We start from the raw sequence: 17,167 nt of genomic DNA on the forward strand, positions 1-17,167 counted from the left end.
TCTGGACAGATCTTCTTTGTATTGAGTTCTGGATCCGTGGTCACCATCTTATTCCACCACTCCATCTTGTTGATCTGAAACAGACGCAAGGCATGATGTAGTTTATTAAAAGGTTTCAGAGTGAAAGAGATGTTTAATCTCAACGAAACCCCTTGTAATACAAGAGAAATAAAAGCAGTACCTTCTCCAGGTGAATGGTGACCACCTTGCCGTCCTCAATGAGCCAGGAGCTCTCCTCCACCTTGACGTGGTTGTAGAGCTGTCCATCAATCACAGGAGGATGGCCCTTCAGACCCACCTTCAGCATACCACGCTGGATGTCCACCACCACATCCTTCCCCTTCATACGGAACTTCACATCAAAAGGCACCACCAGCTGGGGGGCGGGATAAAGGGGAACAACCAATTAGAATGAAGGCATACCAGCTTGGGGTGGGATAAAGGGGAACAACCAATTAGAATGAAGGCACCATCAGCTAGCAAGATAAAGAAGAACACACAGAATGCCCGATTAACTTTTCTGCCCAGATTACAGCTTGCCCAATACTAACCCAATCCCTAGCAACTGGGGGCAGAAAGATAATCATCCGCTCTGAAATGGAGGAGCTGCCCAGCCCATGCATAATGTGCAAAATGAACAGAGAGCACAAAATACCCCTTCATAGTGAAACATTCATGCTCCAGTTAAACTTTTATATCCATGCACTAGGGGATACTAAAACCAAAAGCAAATAAACTCACGTCCACTTCAGACAGGGATTGTGTCCAACGATAGTTGGCCAGGTCAGCTCCATTGCCTGCATTAGGTTTCATCTTGTCCTTGTCTTTCTCATCTTCTTCTCCATCGGAATCAGTCTGGCAGAAATCAACAAGTTATGAATTAGCTTCAATTGCCTTCAACATGCATAAAATACCCTTGTGCTGTTAAGTACAGTGCCTTGCGAAAGTATTCGGCCGCCTTGAACTTTGCAACCTTTTGCCACATTTCAGGCTTCAAACAAAGATATAAAACTGTATTTTTTTGTGAAGAATCAACAACAAGTGGGACACAATCATGAAGTGGAACGACATTTATTGGATATTTCAAACTTTTTTAACAAATCAAAAACTGAAAAATTGGGCGTGCAAAATTATTCAGCCCCCTTAAGTTAATACTTTGTAGCGCCACCTTTTGCTGCGATTACAGCTGTAAAAGTCGCTTGGGGTATGTCTATCAGTTTTGCACATCGAGAGACTGACATTTTTTCCCATTCCCCCTTGCAAAACAGCTCGAGCTCAGTGAGGTTGGATGGAGAGCATTTGTGAACAGCAGTTTTCAGTTCTTTCCACAGATTCTCGATTGGATTCAGGTCTGGACTTTGACTTGGCCATTCTAACACCTGGATATGTTTATTTTTGAACCATTCCATTGTAGATTTTGCTTTATGTTTTGGATCATTGTCTTGTTGGAAGACAAATCTCCATCCCAGTCTCAGGTCTTTTGCAGACTCCATCAGGATTTCTTCCAGAATGGTCCTGTATTTGGCTCCATCCATCTTCCCATCAATTTTAACCATCTTCCCTGTCCCTGCTGAAGAAAAGCATGCCCAAACCATGATGCTGCCACCACCATGTTTGACAGTGGGGATGGTGTGTTCAGGGTGATGAGCTGTGGTGCTTTTACGCCAAACATAACGTTTTGCATTGTTGCCAAAAAGTTACATTTTGGTTTCATCTGACCAGAGCACCTTCTTCCGCATGTTTGGTGTGTCTCCCAGGTGGCTTGTGGCAAACTTTAAACAACACTTTTTATGGATATCTTTAAGAAATGGCTTTCTTCTTGCCACTCTTCCATAAAGGCCAGATTTGTGCAATATACGACTGATTGTTGTCCTATGGACAGAGTCTCCCACCTCAGCTGTAGATCTCTGCAGTTAATCCAGAGTGATCATGGGCCTCTTGGCTGCATCTCTGATCAGTCTTCTCCTTGTATGAGCTGAAAGTTTAGAGGGACGGCCAGGTCTTGGTTGATTTGCAGTGGTCTGATACTCCTTCCATTTCAATATTATCGCTTGCACAGTGCTCCTTGGGATGTTTAAAGCTTGGGAAATATTTTTGTATCCAAATCCGGCTTTAAACTTCTTCACAACAGTATCTCGGACCTGCCTAGTGTGTTCCTTGTTCTTCATGATGCTCTCTGCGCTTTTAACGGACCTCTGAGACTATCACAGTGCAGGTGCATTTATACGGAGACTTGATTACACACAGGTGGATTGTATTAATCATCATTAGTCATTTAGGTCAACATTGGATCATTCAGAGATCCTCACTGAACTTCTGGAGAGAGTTTGCTGCACTGAATGTAAAGGGGCTGAATAATTTTGCATGCCCAATTTTTCAGTTTTTGATTTGTTAAAAAAGTTTGAAATATCCAATAAATGTCGTTCCACTTCATGATTGTGTCCCACTTGTTGTTGATTCTTCACAAAAAAAATACAGTTTTATATCTTTATGTTTGAAGCCTGAAATGTGGCAAAAGGTCGCAAAGTTCAAGGGGGCCGAATACTTTCGCAAGGCACTGTATATGCATACGTTTTCCCCCCTAGTTTATTTCCCAAGTGAGATGCCCCGCCTATATGATAGCAGGGGAAACAGTCTCACTACAGCTCATTTTTCTACTGAGGCATCCCAACCAAATCTCTTACCTCCTTCTCTCCCTTCTCTCTCCCTTCCTTCTCAGCTTTCTCAGGTGGAATTTCTGCATTTGTGTTTGTGGCCTCTTTCTTCTCCTCTTGTTTCTTTTGCTGAAACCAAGACAAGAAAAAGACAGACAACAAGCTTCATCAAGACAAAGACTAGGATGGTCCCAGATTTAAAAAATAATTGGTTTACAGAGAGTTGTCTGTTCTTTACCAAGAGTTGTCTGTGTTTTGTGCTCATGCACATAAATTACCCGACCTTCCCCAGTAAAACTAACCCCGTCTGAATAGGGTACAATAGAGCCTGACCTATAGCATATCATAATAACATCAATAAATTGGTTATAACAAACTCTGAACACCATAACACGTGAGAGCAAAATGGATGCAGAGGACGTGACGAATAAAATTGAAACTGGGGAATGTTTTCTGGTTGCTCAGGAGGGAAAGGGAAAATCTGATGTGTGGAATAAATGTGACTAGTTGTGTAAAATCGCAGAGATCAAGAAAAATACGGTAAGGAGCAAACGCTGCATGCATATTATGTGTGTTAAACAGGTGCTGTATTGATTACAATATGATTTTTCTGACCGTTTGGAACAGTGTAAACACAAAATAAGGTAAAAGCGTACCAGAGAGTCTGCTCTAACATTTTTATGTTAAGCCTTTATTACAGTAAAGACTAAAAACAGTCGCATTCATTCATGAATGCAATTTCCCAAAAAGGAAAAGTTTATTTATTGCATAAGCTAATTATTAAATGCTCGCTCTAGTGTATTTAAAAAATGTCATGCTTGATTGCGTTTCAAATCATAAATGATTCGTATGCTGTGTGGTGACATGAACGAATGAATGATTGATACAGTAGCCTATAGAAGTATTGAAATATAGGCCTAAGTTAATTACAGTCATAAGACTAAACAGGATGCCCTAGAGCTCAATGGGGGTTATACAAGACTGCTATATTAATCCTACTAATGATAAAGACATTACGTATCGTCATAATAATAACAATGAGATCAAGAAAAAGGAGGGGTTTTATTATAAATATAATTTCCCCAACAATTTAGAACAGTGTAAAGACCAAATCAATTATAAATAATACTATGAAGGCTGTTCTAACTAAAATTACAGTGAACCAATGATTAAACACCGTCTAATTTGTGAAATTGTTTACTTGACATGTTGAGTGAGGCTTGGTATTCACGGAATCAGTAGGCTATTAAACAAACACTCAAACAGGCAACAGAAGCAAGATCTGTCTTATTTCTGTAGATATATTGATGATTTATAAAGACAGGCACATTTAACAGTTATTGATTATAGACCTAATTAAGTTGGGGTTTCCTCTCGCCTCACTTTTCTTAGACAATAAGTCAAGGGCTGTTTTCTTCTCTCCTCATTCTGCTGCTGTTCTCCACAGCATTGTTCTCAACATCAATATGCTGGTTAACTTTGCAATTATGCACATAGCAACATGGTCTAGGAAAAGGCACCAAGTCAACAGCACATTGCTGTGTTTCAGAACCATGGAAAGCAACTGGTAAAAACGCACATTTGTTATAAAATAATGTTATTTTTATTAGTGTTGCACCATTGTTCTTATGTAATATAACCATATACAATTTCAGTTTAATATGTCTTAGACTGATGGACTGTGCCATCTTCAAGGCCTCCACAATCGATCAGTTCACTCAGTGTGAATCAGACGGTTGATATTTTCTGCTACTGCTCGACTAAAGAATTCTCAGTCCCCCAACAGCCTATCGACCAAACAATTGACCTGTCGACTAAACGGGGTCAGCCCTAACAAGGACAAACCGTTAAATCTAATGTGTATAGCACATCAAACATTCATAAGTGACAACACGTTTTTCTTACCTTGTCGATTTCAGACTGAAGTCGCTCTGCCTCTTCGTCTGTCAGTTCTTTGATTTTGGGCTCGCCGTCTGCTATCTTATTTTTCTCCTCTTCTTCAGCTAGCTTAACAGCCCTCTCTGCCTTCTCTCTCTTCTCCTTCTCCTGTCTCTTCTCCTTCTCTCTGTGGGCCTTCAGGGCAAGACCGCTGTGTTGGGCAAACGACTCCTTCACCAGCTGGGGACAGAGGTATTATTACTAGGTAACACAGCCACAAAGTCATAAACCCCTCTTATTTCTACAATTTCTCCTCTGCAAATCTAATTTTAAACCCAGATCCTAACCTTAAAACACCTTTAAAATGTTTACTATATAGCCAATTTTGACTTTGTTATTGTGCTAGTTCATAAGATTAGACATATTAGTTCAGCATCTCTTGATGTATGCATTTTTGTTCTGTTAGGTATCCAATTTTGGACTCACCTTCTCTGGTGCACCTGCCTCGCCACCCGTGAAGAAGTCTGTTTTACGCCGGAGGAAGCTGAAAAACGTGTTTACTAACTGTTGGACGAACAAATATTACATTAGAGATGATATATAGCCAACCTGCGCCTTATATGACTCACAAGCCTATTTGTTATGGCTTACTAACGGTACCACACCAACATGCCTAAACACAGCCAACTAGCCTATGGTTAACGATTGCGCTACTGGTGTGATATTTAATATATGCGACTAAAATTAGCTACATGTTTGTGGTGTTATATGCATGGTGCAAACGCTAGACATTTTCCCATCCCCCATATAGCTAACTTAATTAGCCGGCTAGCCAGTTGTTGATGAATTTGTTAGCTAATGTTAGCATGCTATCAAACTGTAATTTACCTCTTGTACACCTCCTTCGTGCTGTTGTGCCATAACAAGCAACATCCCGTCATACTTTTCATCATCACCCATTTTCTGTTCTAATATATATATATATATATATATATATTATATATATATATATATAAAACTTGTTAGAGAATATAATTTGAAACGGACAGGCTAGCAGCAACAAGGAGCAATGTAAAGTCACGTTGCTGTACTACTTCCTGGAAACAAGCACCGCCTTGTTTCTAAGAGAATGGAAAGTTTGATGCAATGGGAGGCCAAGCTTTTAAATGACATCCAAACAGCCAATTAGATCGTGTTACATGAACGGATATGGGCATATTCAAATTTTGACGGGGGGAAAATAGGAATATTCTAGATTAGAAATTAGTGTTTGATTGATTGCAAAAATATTGCTAATGAATTATGCCATAATTATCGTATATTCATTTTATTTCACGATTGCAATATTATTTCTTCGTTAATCTGTTAGAACTGTGCATTTGAATAAATTAAAATGTATTTATGGAAATACATTTTTACATGCAAACACATGATTTGTATGCTCAAGGATAACATTCTGATTCTGACATTCTTTATTGTAGCCATTATAGCTCATTTCCCCACCTCTGAATCAGCAATGATCCCATTGAAAATGTTACATATAATAGTTGTAGAACATCTTTCTAATTCTAACCCTCATTTATTGTCCATGATAGTGATTTAGCCGGAGATATCGCTGATGAATAGATGTCATTGACCAACAGCTCTTTGACCCAGATAATATATCTGTGGCGCCATGACTGAACTATTCAAATAAAGTGAAATAAGGGTCACAATGGCCATCACACAGAGTTATGTTGAGTGATATGCAACATGAGTGGAAAGATTAATGTTTTCTATGTTGCATAGCCTATTTGCAAAAACACATGCAAGGCCAAAAAGAAAGTACCCTATTGATCATGATCATAAAATTATATCTATCTATGTGATTAGGATCTAGGCTACTTCTGTTGTTTTCCTAAAATTATGTTATTCTTTGTCAATACCAACATTAATGCTGCTATCCTATGATTCTAAGTCTGCATTTACCCCTTAACTAGCACGTAATCGAAGGCTGAACCAAGGCTGTGTGTTGGGGTAGCAGTCTGTATGGGAGCATTGACCCTGTCCTTGGTAGCCTGGTACAGGCTGAGTTAGTAACTGCAGGTAAACATGATAAATGTCATTGACACCATAGCGCAGCCGGCTTCCTCACGTCTCTCCCTCCCTGCAGGGCAAATGTCACAGTTGTTATGAATACGCCCTATTACCTCGCTCCACGTGGATAGAACCTAACGCAGCGAGCAGAGCAGTCCAGGGTCACTCTGTTGTTCTCGGGTGTGTGTGTGCTCTGAGGGGGAGGGGTCAAGGCTGACTTGTCACACACAGATCAGAGAAGCGTGTCCTATCTTCCTATAAATAGGACTTGGGCTACTGGAGTTGTCAGACAGTCAGAGCTGCTGATCACACTGCTGGACAATATTTCAAAGAGAGAATGTGGCTATTCTCACCTCTGTTGCATAGCTCTGTAAAGCCTCCGCACTGGGGACATCTTATCATCTACTGATTGATTGATACTTTATTGATCCTCAAAGGAAAATTTATCTCATCATGATGTTTCCACTTGAAGAGATGAAGACCACATGTCACTGTTCAGGTTACCGGGAGCAACAACATCAGCCTCACACCATCCTGTACAACATCCTGAGCCGGGCGGACAGTAACTACAACAACAACAGTCTGAACAACAACAACCACGTGAACCCGTATGACTACAACATGATAATGCCTCACAACTGTCATTGCGAGCGGCGACGGGCAGTGTGTCTGAAGAACCCTGAGGGAACCTGTCAGGTGGCGTCTGATGTTCTGGTCAAAACCATCCGCTTCATGAAGAGTTTACCCTCCTTCAGTCAGCTTCCAGTGGAGGATCAGCTATCTCTGCTGAGGGACTGCTGGGTGCCCCTGTTCTCTCTGGGCCTGGCCCAAGAACGGACTGTGTTCGAGGTGATGGATGTACCACAGGCTAGCATGCTGAGGAGGATTCTCCTTAACAGTCAGGGGCCACAGAGTGAGGAAGAGCAAGAGGAGGAAGATGAGGGGAAGAGGTCTCTGCCCATGCTGGCTGGGGTGCATAAACTCAGATCCTGTCTGAACAGACTGTGGACTCTGAATCTCAGCCCAAAGGAATATGCCTATCTGAAGGGTGCTATGCTGTTCAATCCAGGTAAAGCTCTTCTTCTCCTTCTTCTCAGCATGATATGGTGTACTGTGGAACTCCAAATCTACCTGAACGGACATTCTATTAATTTCATTCGATTTAAATATTTGAAGCAATCAATGGCATAATCAATGATTATTTAATAATCTAACATGACAAATGATGGTATACAGCTTCACTCTTCTGTCACAGTGTTAAACTGCTGATGGTGGAATACAGTTGAATTGACATTCCATTTACCCCAATTCCTCTTAACAGACGTCCCAGGACTGAGCACCACTGTATTTATCAACAGTCTCCAACAGGAGGCCCAGAGAGCTCTACAGGAGGTTGTCCTGACCCTTCACCCAGGAAACTCGGGTCGACTCAGCCACATCCTACTATCGACTTCTGCCCTACATGCTGTCAGCGAATCACTCATCACAGAACTGTTCTTCAGACCTGTTATTGGTCAGGCGAATCTGTATGACTTGTTAAGTGAGATGCTGTTTATGAGACAAGAGTACAGCTGAAAGTTTGTGAGTGTGTATGGTGTATGTGTGTGAATTATATTTTAGCGTATTTTCTACTGACAAATATGAATGTGAAGATTGCAACTAAGCAATAAAAGTTTTATAAACAAAATGTTTCAGTTTCTCTCTTCTATACACATATTTAATCACTCTTCTATCATTCATTTTTGGCATACATCTGACAATTTATCAGTGGTGTGATAAAAATAAATGAAGTGAGAGCTACTGTATTTTCCACTGATAGAAAAATCATGGACTAATTGTACTGGCTCTTAGCATTATATGTACTCTGGCTCCTACTAGTGGTTTCCTACGTGCAACTACAAACATGTTGTGCTGCATACCATACAGGGAAGTACAGAATGGAAAGTACCAAAAATCCCTTGAGTGATATTACCTGGAATTGAACATGTCAACACATGATAAGGGAGACAAAATGTGGCATTAGGCCATGTATTAATACTCAACTAGCTCAACAATGTGTAAACAGTTATCCATTTCCTATACAACTACCTCTTATCAATTTCCTGTCTATGGCCAGAACCAGAATAACCTGTTTTACATGAACAACCAAACATGTAGTCAGTCATCCTGTTACAGTTATTTGGTGGCCTGTATTATATTGTCCTTGACAAAGATGAAAGTAATCCCCAGGGGGCACAAATGAACACCCCGTCAGTGTGCACCTGCCAGAGATGTCTGTGTAGCGTAAGTCTTAAATGTGGGCCTGTTCAACATGGCAAAGCATTACAGAACATTCAGACAAAAATGTATTGAGTAGAATCAAAAATATGCTTGCCTTTCATTGTAAGAAAAAATAATTGTGTCAGATCTTTTCAATCTTCGACATGCTAAAAGTTTCACCTCACAGAACTCCCATTGGCTCTCACAGTCTGCATGTTGTCAGACATTCTTCCATTTTGATACATCAACGCTATAGAACTGAGGTGAAAATAGACGAAGAGTATTGTGTGTGATTATTGTGTGACTCAAGTCTAGTCATGCAAAGGGAAAAGGCTATTTAGAAAGAATGAAGACCCAGACATACACAGAGCTTAATGCCAACACACAAAATGTAGGTCTCGGACTTATATTGGTGAGCTAATGAATGGTGAGGTAGTCACAGTTTGACATATTTTACAATGTAAGTCATTAATTTACACACGCTTAGAGTGGCAGATCCTAAATTCCACATAAACCCACTTAGTCTCCCCTTGTGCAGAACTAAAATTAGACTTAAGTGGAAGTTAGAATTTTCCCCATAGAGAACAACTCATATCCTTTATACCAACCACAATAAAACATTAGCCAAAATGTGCAAGAATCGCATGGCATTAACGCCAACACAACTTCATTTGTATGTCACTTTTTTTAAATAGTTTTATATAAAATCACAGAATTGCATACATTATAAAAGTTAATTTCACATATGTACTCATTGAAGTCTACAATGATAACATGTTACAACATTAGCTGGGCCACATGCTCGCTAAAGACTTTGAAGCATAATCAATTTTAAAGCAATCTCAACATATTAGGATTAAAGTTATGTATAGTAGAACAATTTTCCCATGGCATCAAAAGATACATCTACAATTGTATTTCACAGTCACCAAAAAGCCAATAACAACATCCATTGTCTTTGAGGTGTTCTTTCTTCATATGTTCCGAGTGGTTTTTTTGGCCTCCAGTACATTCCAGGTTGGTTCTTGGTGTCCAAACCACTGCATTATTCACATGGGTTAAACCTTACGAAGACTAAGACCGTCAGGTCCAAACACAGCACAGTAAAACCGTGGCGCAATCAAGTGTGCGGTTATCTATATTTCTTTTGGTCAGTTTACTTTACCCTGCAAGTCCCTGGATGCAAGTACACTACATTGAAACTGGTTCTTGTGTCAGTGTTGGGAGTTGACCTGATAAAGCAGAAAGAGATCAAACAGCAGTGGAGAGTGGGGTTTCATATTAACACAGATAGTTGTTATTCAAGGATAAAGGGACATACAGCACTAAAGTCATGTGAGGGCGATAAGAAGAACGGACATCAAAACAGGAGGAGCTTCTGGAAGGGTCTGATAAGTCTACAGTAACTTCTCTCTGAGACAGACCAACCCCCAAACACGGACGCAATATGTCAGAATCAAATATACATTCACTACCCTGAGTGCATTATAATCCTTCAAAATACAGATGACACGATTCATAGTATAGTCTTCAAAGTCATGGTCTTTGGAGTAGTTTGCATATTCGTAATACTCCTCCCACCTAATTTACCAAGTGCAATTCTCTGGCTTCTTCAAGGTCCCAACACAGAATTCAATAGAACATACAATACATGTGTAACTATGGGTCCCAACCTCTCCAGCTAGGGACTGGTGAGATGCTCCATGGCATCAGGAGTGTTGAGGATGGGTCATCATGTTCTGACCGTGGTCCAGGGCAGGGGCATGCCAAACACAGAGATCTGATGCTCAGAACTTTCAGCTTAAATCCAAATATAAAGGTATGAGATATATAATAGAACAGACAAACTTCATTGACAACGCAATGAGGAAATTTGGCTTCAAAGTTCACACATAAAATGCAAATGACAAAGAAAACATCAGAAGTACCTTGTCATCAACTTATGTGCAAAATGAAGTTAAGTCCACAGGTTTAGTAATATATACATAATTGGTTCAGGACCTTCATCATCAATAACAACTTGTCATCCACATGATTCAATTAGGTTCATATTACAGCATTTGGTTTATAAAACCTATTTATTTGTGTCTGACAAAGATAATACAAGTCTGACTTGCCCAAGGAGCTACAACCTTAAGGCAACCAATCCACCTCTGGGATAGGCTTAAATAAATAGGATGTTCACAATAAAAAGTCACGGAAAGGAAGTATCTAACAGGGGAAGAGATAACGTTGGATATATGCCACAACATTCACTCTATTAGATCTCTCTCACTCAGATACTAACCCAACCGGTTTCAGTGTTTCCTAAATTTGTTTTGTGCAGCGGTGGCAAAGGTCTTGGAAGGGGGGGAATCACTGGGGAACTCCAGTCTGGATCATTTTTATGTAGGACTGTGAGAAGGTACACTATATATAAAAATAAGTATGCGAATACCCCTTCAAATTAGTAGATTTGTTTATTTCAGCCACCCCCTTTGTTGACAGGTGTATAACATGGAGCACCCCGCCATGCAATCTCCATAGACAAACACTGGCAGGAGAATGGCCTTACTGAAGAGCTTAGTGACTTTCAACGTGGCACCGTCATAGGATGCCACCTTTCCAACAAGTCAGTTCATTAAATTTCTGCCCTGTTAAAGCTGCCCCGGTCAACTGTAAGTGCTGTTATTGTGAAGTGGAAACGTCTAGGAGCAACAATGGCTCAGCCGCGAAGTGGTAGGGCACACAAGCTCACAGAACTGGACCACTGAAGCTCATAAATATCGTCTGCCCTCGGTTGCAACACTCCCTACTGAGTTCAAAACTGCCCCTGGCAGCATAATAATTGTTCGTCGGGAGCTTCATGAAATTAGTTTCCATGGCCGAGCAGCCGCACACAAGCCTAAGATCACCATGCACAATGCCAAGTGCCCGGCAGTAGTGGTGTAAAGCTCACGCCATTGGACTCCGGAGCAGTGGAAACGCGTTCTCTGGAATGATGAATCACGCTTCACCATCTGGTAGTCCGACGGATGAAACTGGGTTTGGTGGATGCCAGGAGAACACTAGCTGACCAAATGCATAGTGCCAACTGTAAAGTTTGATGGAGTAGCAATAATGGCCTGAGGCTCTTTTTCATGGTTTGGTCTAGGCCCCTTCATTCCAGTGAAGGGAAATCTTAAAGCTATACCATTGAATAACATTCTAGACGAGTCTGTGCTTCCAACTTTGTGACAACAGTTGGAAGGGAAGGCCCTTTCTTGTTTCAGCATGACAATACCCCTGTGCACATAGCGAGGTCCATACAGAGACGGTTTGTCGAGATCGGTGTGGAAGAACTTGACTGGCCTGCACAGAGCCCTGACCACAACCCCATCGAACACCTTTGGGATGAATTCGACTGAGAGCCAGGCCTAATCGCCCAACATCAGTGCCCGACCTCACTAATGCTCTTGTGGATGAATGGAAGCAAGTCCCCGAAGCAATGTTCCAACATCTAGTGGAAAGCCTTCACAGAAGAGTGGAGGCTGTTATAGCAGCAAAAGGGGGACCAACTCCATATCAATGCCCATGATTTGGGAATGAGATGTTCGATGAGCAGGTGTCCACATATGTTTGGTCATGTAGCGTAATTTCTGGTGACATTTTATAAGGGCAAGCTACTCCAAAAATAAAATCAATTACATAATGTAGTTATTTTGTTAGATACTTCTCCCTCTTAGCTGAAAAAACTTTTTCAAAGCCATTTTGGCTGTCATGCTAGCTGTTCAAATCATGGGAATTTGTTGCGCAATACAGAAGTTAACTCCTTCCGAGGAATATGTTGCTAGGCAACCCCCCTGCAATTCAAATCAAATTGTATTGGTCACATACACGTGATTAGCAGATGTTATTGCGGGTGTAGCGAAACACTTGTGCTTCGAGCTCTGACAGTGCAGTAATATCTAACAAGTAATAGCTAACAACATACACCACACACAAATCTAATGAATTAAGACTATATACATATGGATGAGCGATGTCAGAGCATTGCCGCTCTGTACGTGTCTAACGCTTCGAACACACCGACCGCGGCGTTGCATTTTGGTACACCAGAATTACATTCCTTTCCAATGAAACGCTGCGTTTGCCTTGCAGCATTGCGTTGCAGAGGCGGTTGCAGTATGTTCGGGGTGTGGTGCATAACGTTGGATTTATAGAAGGTAGGCGTCAAACTGTATGCGAAGACGGCTTGACAGAAATGGTAGCAAAAGGTGAATGTTGAACTATTGTTGCACACATATCCAGATGATGCTGCTTACTATTTTGCACTATGGCGCTGTCGGTGTGTTCGAAGCATTAAGCCAGTATGAGAAACGTGCTAACAAACGTTTGTGCTATGAAACTAAATAAATACTGCACTCTGATCCACAAAGCAAGGAAATTTAACTTGAAAAAGTAATGTAGTTTTTTGGGAATTTACAGCTGCTGTTGGTAAGTAATGATTCTGCTAGCTTCTGACAAGACATACTGCATCTTTAAAAATATATACATTAATTATATTTTCTATAAACTTTGTCTGGTTATAGTTATTTAAGTTTACACTGAAAGCGTTTTGCCATCCCCTCAAATTTTCTGGGGTGGTTGGCAACAATTTATCAGTGGCAATGTGCTGCTGCTAAATGAATACAATGGAAATACTGCGGTTTCAGTAAACGTGTGTCTTGAAGGACTCTAACCCCATCATAACAAGTGCTTAATGATGACTACAATAACATTGCACAGCACACACGTCAAGTCTCTTACCTGCTCTACTGTTGATCCTCATGTTCCTAGCATTCATATCAGAATCTGTCTCCTTGGATATCTGGATACAATAATCATCTTTAACGTAAAAAAAAACAAAAAAAAAAACAAAGAGTGACAGTCAACTAACAGTGTAATAACAAATTAAGTATCACTTCAATAAGTACGCAAAATAAGGGGAAAGCTGTTGGAAATGTTTATCCGTAGAGAAGTTGCTTACTGTTATTGCTGATGGTTGATGCTTGATAGTTGCTCATGGTTTCGTTACCACTGTCGGATGTTCTCCTCTGTGATTTTTTGCACTGAGGTCTCTTCTTGCTCTTCCTGGTGCTGATCCTGATAAAATAGAATAGATAAATGGTATATCAACTTTACTGTCCATTTTACAAAGTAAATGTATTAATTTTCTGTCGTGATACGCAACTGCTTTTGCGCGCGCACACACACAAACACGTTGTGCCCTTGATCAAGGCAGTTAATCCCTACCAGTGAATGGTAGCTACCTGATGATGCCCTTGACCAGTCGACACTCTGCATCCTGCTCATCAAGCCGATGCTCTTCGGCCAGGTCACTGATAAGCTGGCTGATTTCACTGGTCTTCTTCAGGAACACTGAGTCTGAGGTGCAGTGGGCCAGCTCCTCGATCTGGTACTCAGAGTACAGCTCCAGAAGCTTTTGGGTGATCAGAGAGTCCACGTCACCCACACTCAGATCACCCATATCCCCCTCGTTCCAGGAGTAGGAGGGAGGGCTGTACCGTCTCCCTCCTCCTCCACCTCCTCCATTGTGTAACGGAGGCCTGGTAACGACCACCAGCTCCTTCTCCATTGTGGAAATGTGCACTTTGACCCCTCTGATGTAGACGTCCTCCGACCAATCAGAGTCACCACCACCACTCTCCTTACTGGTTTGGGGGTCGTTGGTCCTAAGGTGGCCCTGGCGACCACGGAGGCTGACCTTCTCCCGATCGTCATCTGGGGAGCTCTCTCTGGGACTAGGGGCCAGGATGGTGCTCCGACACACCCTGTAGAGTCCACAGGTCAGCACACTGCACACCCAGCTCTTACAGCTTCCTGGGGAGGAGTGGGCACAGGGACCACACCCCTGACCCCCTGAAGGAGAGTCTCCAGATCCGGGGATGAAGCCAATGGTCTCCTCTGCCTCCCTTCTCTGCGCGTCCCTGCGGTTGGCCTTGTGGTATGTCACCTTTGGCCCCTGGTGCCTGTCCTCCACCGGGTCCACACATCGCTCCTCATAGCAGGACTCCAGGCTGGTGCTGTTGCCCCGGGAGAGGTGATGTTTGGGTCGCAGAGGGACGAGGCCTTTCTGGCCCCCTGGCTCGGACCAGGGTCTGGGGCTCCCTGTGCTGCTGCTGGGCATGGTAGTTAACTAGAGCCAGGGCCTGGGGAAAAAAAGACGAAAGGGAGTGGGGGGGGGCAGTGCATTACATTAATGTATGAAATATGTATGTTACATTTATAAAGAACATTGCTTAGCCCTGTCATAATAATCAGCGCCTTCAGACAAAGTAAGCTGGATGTGAATCAATAGACAACAACAATACTACATGGACATTAGGTCAATGCCTGACTATATGACATGTCAAATGTATGCTGCAGGCCCTTGGTATGGCAAACCAAACTTGAAACATAAGTCACATGAGGCTGCAACCCCTGCCAATCCAAGAAACTATATCAATCATCACATATCCCGTAGTGACAAGCGAAGTTACCCAATCTATTCCGTGGATGTTGTGTGTATGTAGCCTACAAGATGTAGGGCTCAAATTAGTTGTTTTAAAATCAATGAGACACAAGATTAAATACACAAACTTAAACTTGGTTCAATTTCAGCCTTATTGGCGTTTGGCCTACACTACAATGACCCCTGTCCGTTTGTGTTCTAGCCCAACATTAACCCGCTTGATTCATCTAAATCCAAGGGCTTGGTGATAAGATGGGAACTTGATTCAGGTGTGTTATTACTGTGATATGCCAGAAAATGGCGCCCTGGGTCTCCAGAACGCCCTAGTCTATACGTTCAAAACCTTCTTTCACAGAAAGTAAACACGCCATTAATAATGGCATTATGGAAGCCAGCATGAGGACGGTGACAGTCCATTCAACGTAGGCTGCTGAAGTTGGCCAAAATGTAAACAAATGTGTCATAAGGTGAATGTCAATTTCAATTTAAAAAAGGCTTTACAGGGAGTTGATACTAATTAAAACAATCCCTGTTGTTTGATAAACCGGCCGGGCCTACTTCATATAACAAAAGGTTACTAATTTGCTGACACGCAGCAAAACAGCTTGTTGAGCTGGACGACGACGTTTTCAGTCGATTTATTTGTATTTATTTTACCTTTATTTAACTAGGCAAGTCAGTTAAGAACAAATTCTTATTTTCAATGACGGCCTAGGAACAGTGGGTTAACTGCCTGTTCAGGGGTAGAACGACAGATTTACAGTCTTATGTCAAAATAAGTTACAATAATTGTCAAGGTGCCATTTCCAAAATGCATATCCAATCAAGTATCGTATTTTGTTCTATCTGTAGTGTATTGCTAAAGTTACACCTGGGTTTATTAATTTGCAGTATGCGTTTCCGTTTAAACTACGTTTTACTCACGGCATGGGAAGAGTGATCACGGGTCTTTCCACCGAGTTTTCTTCCGTAAAGTTATATTCCTCAAAGAGCAAGAGCATTTGTATTATACTTTTCTTTTTAAATTAAATTGCCCACAAAACACACGCGGTATAATTTCGTTTCCCAAATTCCTGCTACAGCATTTATTTATTTTTACCTGCGAGACAAGGTAAACCAAACATAAACTCAACCAGAGAGTAAGAGGCGAAGCAAGATGGTTTACTCCGCCCAAAATCTGTCCACGAAAATAAATCCACGAAGAAAGAGCTCATATCCCTAGTCAAAAAATCCTATAGGATTATGGATTTTTATCAGATTCTCACTATCCTATAGGTAAACTCAGCAAAAAAAGAAAAGTACATTTCAGGACACTGTCTTTCAAAGATAATTCGTAAAAATCCAAATAACTTCACAGATCTTCATTGAAAAGGGTTTAAACACTGTTTCCCATGCTTGTTCAATGAACCATAAACAATTAATGAACATGCACTTGTGGAATGGTCAAAAGTTAGGACACTAAAGAGGCCGTTCTACCGTCTCTGAAAAACACCAAAAGAAAAATGCAGAGGGTCCCTGCTCATCTGCGTGAACATGCTTTAGGCATGCTGCAAGGAGGCATGAGGACTGTAGATGTGGCCAGGGCAATACATTTCAATGTCCGTACTGTGAGACGCCTAAGACAGTGCTACAGGCAGACAGGACGGACAGCTGATCGTCCTCGCAGTGGCAGACCACACGTAACAACACCTGCACAGGATCAGTACATCTGAACATCACATCTGGGAGACAGGTACAGGATGGCAACAACAACTGCCCGAGTTACACCAGGAACGCACAATCCCTCCATCAATACTCAGACTGTCCGCAATAGGCTGAGAGAGGCTGG

The 17,167-nt window shown here is 41.6% G+C and overlaps 3 protein-coding genes across 4 annotated transcripts in view; 1 reads left to right on the forward strand and 2 right to left on the reverse strand.

The window, feature by feature from the left end:
- The window catches only part of LOC124042766 (nuclear migration protein nudC-like), an 11,381-nt gene extending 5,765 nt beyond the window's left edge, over positions 1–5,616 (reverse strand). Inside the window, exons 1-7 of one of the 2 annotated variants that reach the window (XM_046360871.1) lie at positions 5,421–5,616; positions 5,019–5,096; positions 4,560–4,772; positions 2,689–2,783; positions 742–859; positions 182–376; positions 1–74 (exon numbers count right to left, since the gene is read on the reverse strand). The exon at positions 1–74 is cut by the window's left edge and continues 10 nt beyond it. In XM_046360871.1, coding sequence (XP_046216827.1) covers positions 1–74; positions 182–376; positions 742–859; positions 2,689–2,783; positions 4,560–4,772; positions 5,019–5,096; positions 5,421–5,492 — 845 coding nt within the window. In that variant the 5' untranslated portion in view covers positions 5,493–5,616. Of the gene's footprint in view, positions 75–181; positions 377–741; positions 860–2,684; positions 2,784–4,559; positions 4,773–5,018; positions 5,097–5,420 lie in introns of both variants that reach the window. The other variant, XM_046360870.1, reaches the window with a different exon arrangement.
- A 1,268-nt stretch (positions 5,617–6,884) lies between these two features.
- LOC124043387 (nuclear receptor subfamily 0 group B member 2-like) lies at positions 6,885–8,295 on the forward strand. Its single transcript, XM_046361959.1, has 2 exons — positions 6,885–7,677; positions 7,930–8,295. The coding sequence occupies exons 1-2, from the start codon at positions 7,062–7,064 to the stop codon at positions 8,181–8,183; spliced, it is 870 nt and encodes a 289-aa protein (XP_046217915.1). The 5' UTR covers positions 6,885–7,061; the 3' UTR covers positions 8,184–8,295.
- Positions 8,296–9,545: 1,250 nt separating this feature from the next.
- On the reverse strand, positions 9,546–16,531 carry LOC124043386 (keratinocyte differentiation factor 1-like). Its single transcript, XM_046361958.1, has 5 exons — positions 16,264–16,531; positions 14,138–15,037; positions 13,855–13,970; positions 13,635–13,712; positions 9,546–10,667 (listed from the first exon to the last, which is right to left on the reverse strand). Exons 2-5 carry the CDS (start codon positions 15,013–15,015, stop codon positions 10,600–10,602), a joined length of 1,140 nt encoding a protein of 379 aa, XP_046217914.1. The 5' UTR covers positions 15,016–15,037; positions 16,264–16,531; the 3' UTR covers positions 9,546–10,599.
- Between the last annotated feature and the right edge of the window lie 636 nt (positions 16,532–17,167).

The sequence above is a fragment of the Oncorhynchus gorbuscha genome, linkage group LG09 (assembly GCF_021184085.1).
Source record: "Oncorhynchus gorbuscha isolate QuinsamMale2020 ecotype Even-year linkage group LG09, OgorEven_v1.0, whole genome shotgun sequence".
Classification (NCBI taxonomy): domain Eukaryota; kingdom Metazoa; phylum Chordata; class Actinopteri; order Salmoniformes; family Salmonidae; genus Oncorhynchus; species Oncorhynchus gorbuscha.

Excerpts from the sequence above, each read along its gene's own strand:
- LOC124043387 (XM_046361959.1), top strand. The coding sequence starts at position 7,062 with ATGATGTTTCCACTTGAAGAGATGAAGACCACATGTCACTGTTCAGGT. Across the intron at positions 7,678-7,929 it reads TGCTATGCTGTTCAATCCAG|ACGTCCCAGGACTGAGCACC; the intron begins GTAAAGCTCTTC and ends TCCTCTTAACAG.
- LOC124043386 (XM_046361958.1), bottom strand. The coding sequence starts at position 15,015 with ATGCCCAGCAGCAGCACAGGGAGCCCCAGACCCTGGTCCGAGCCAGGG. Across the intron at positions 13,971-14,137 it reads CTGGTCAAGGGCATCATCAG|GATCAGCACCAGGAAGAGCA; the intron begins GTAGCTACCATT and ends CTATTTTATCAG. Across the intron at positions 13,713-13,854 it reads ATCAACCATCAGCAATAACA|ATGATTATTGTATCCAGATA; the intron begins GTAAGCAACTTC and ends TTTACGTTAAAG.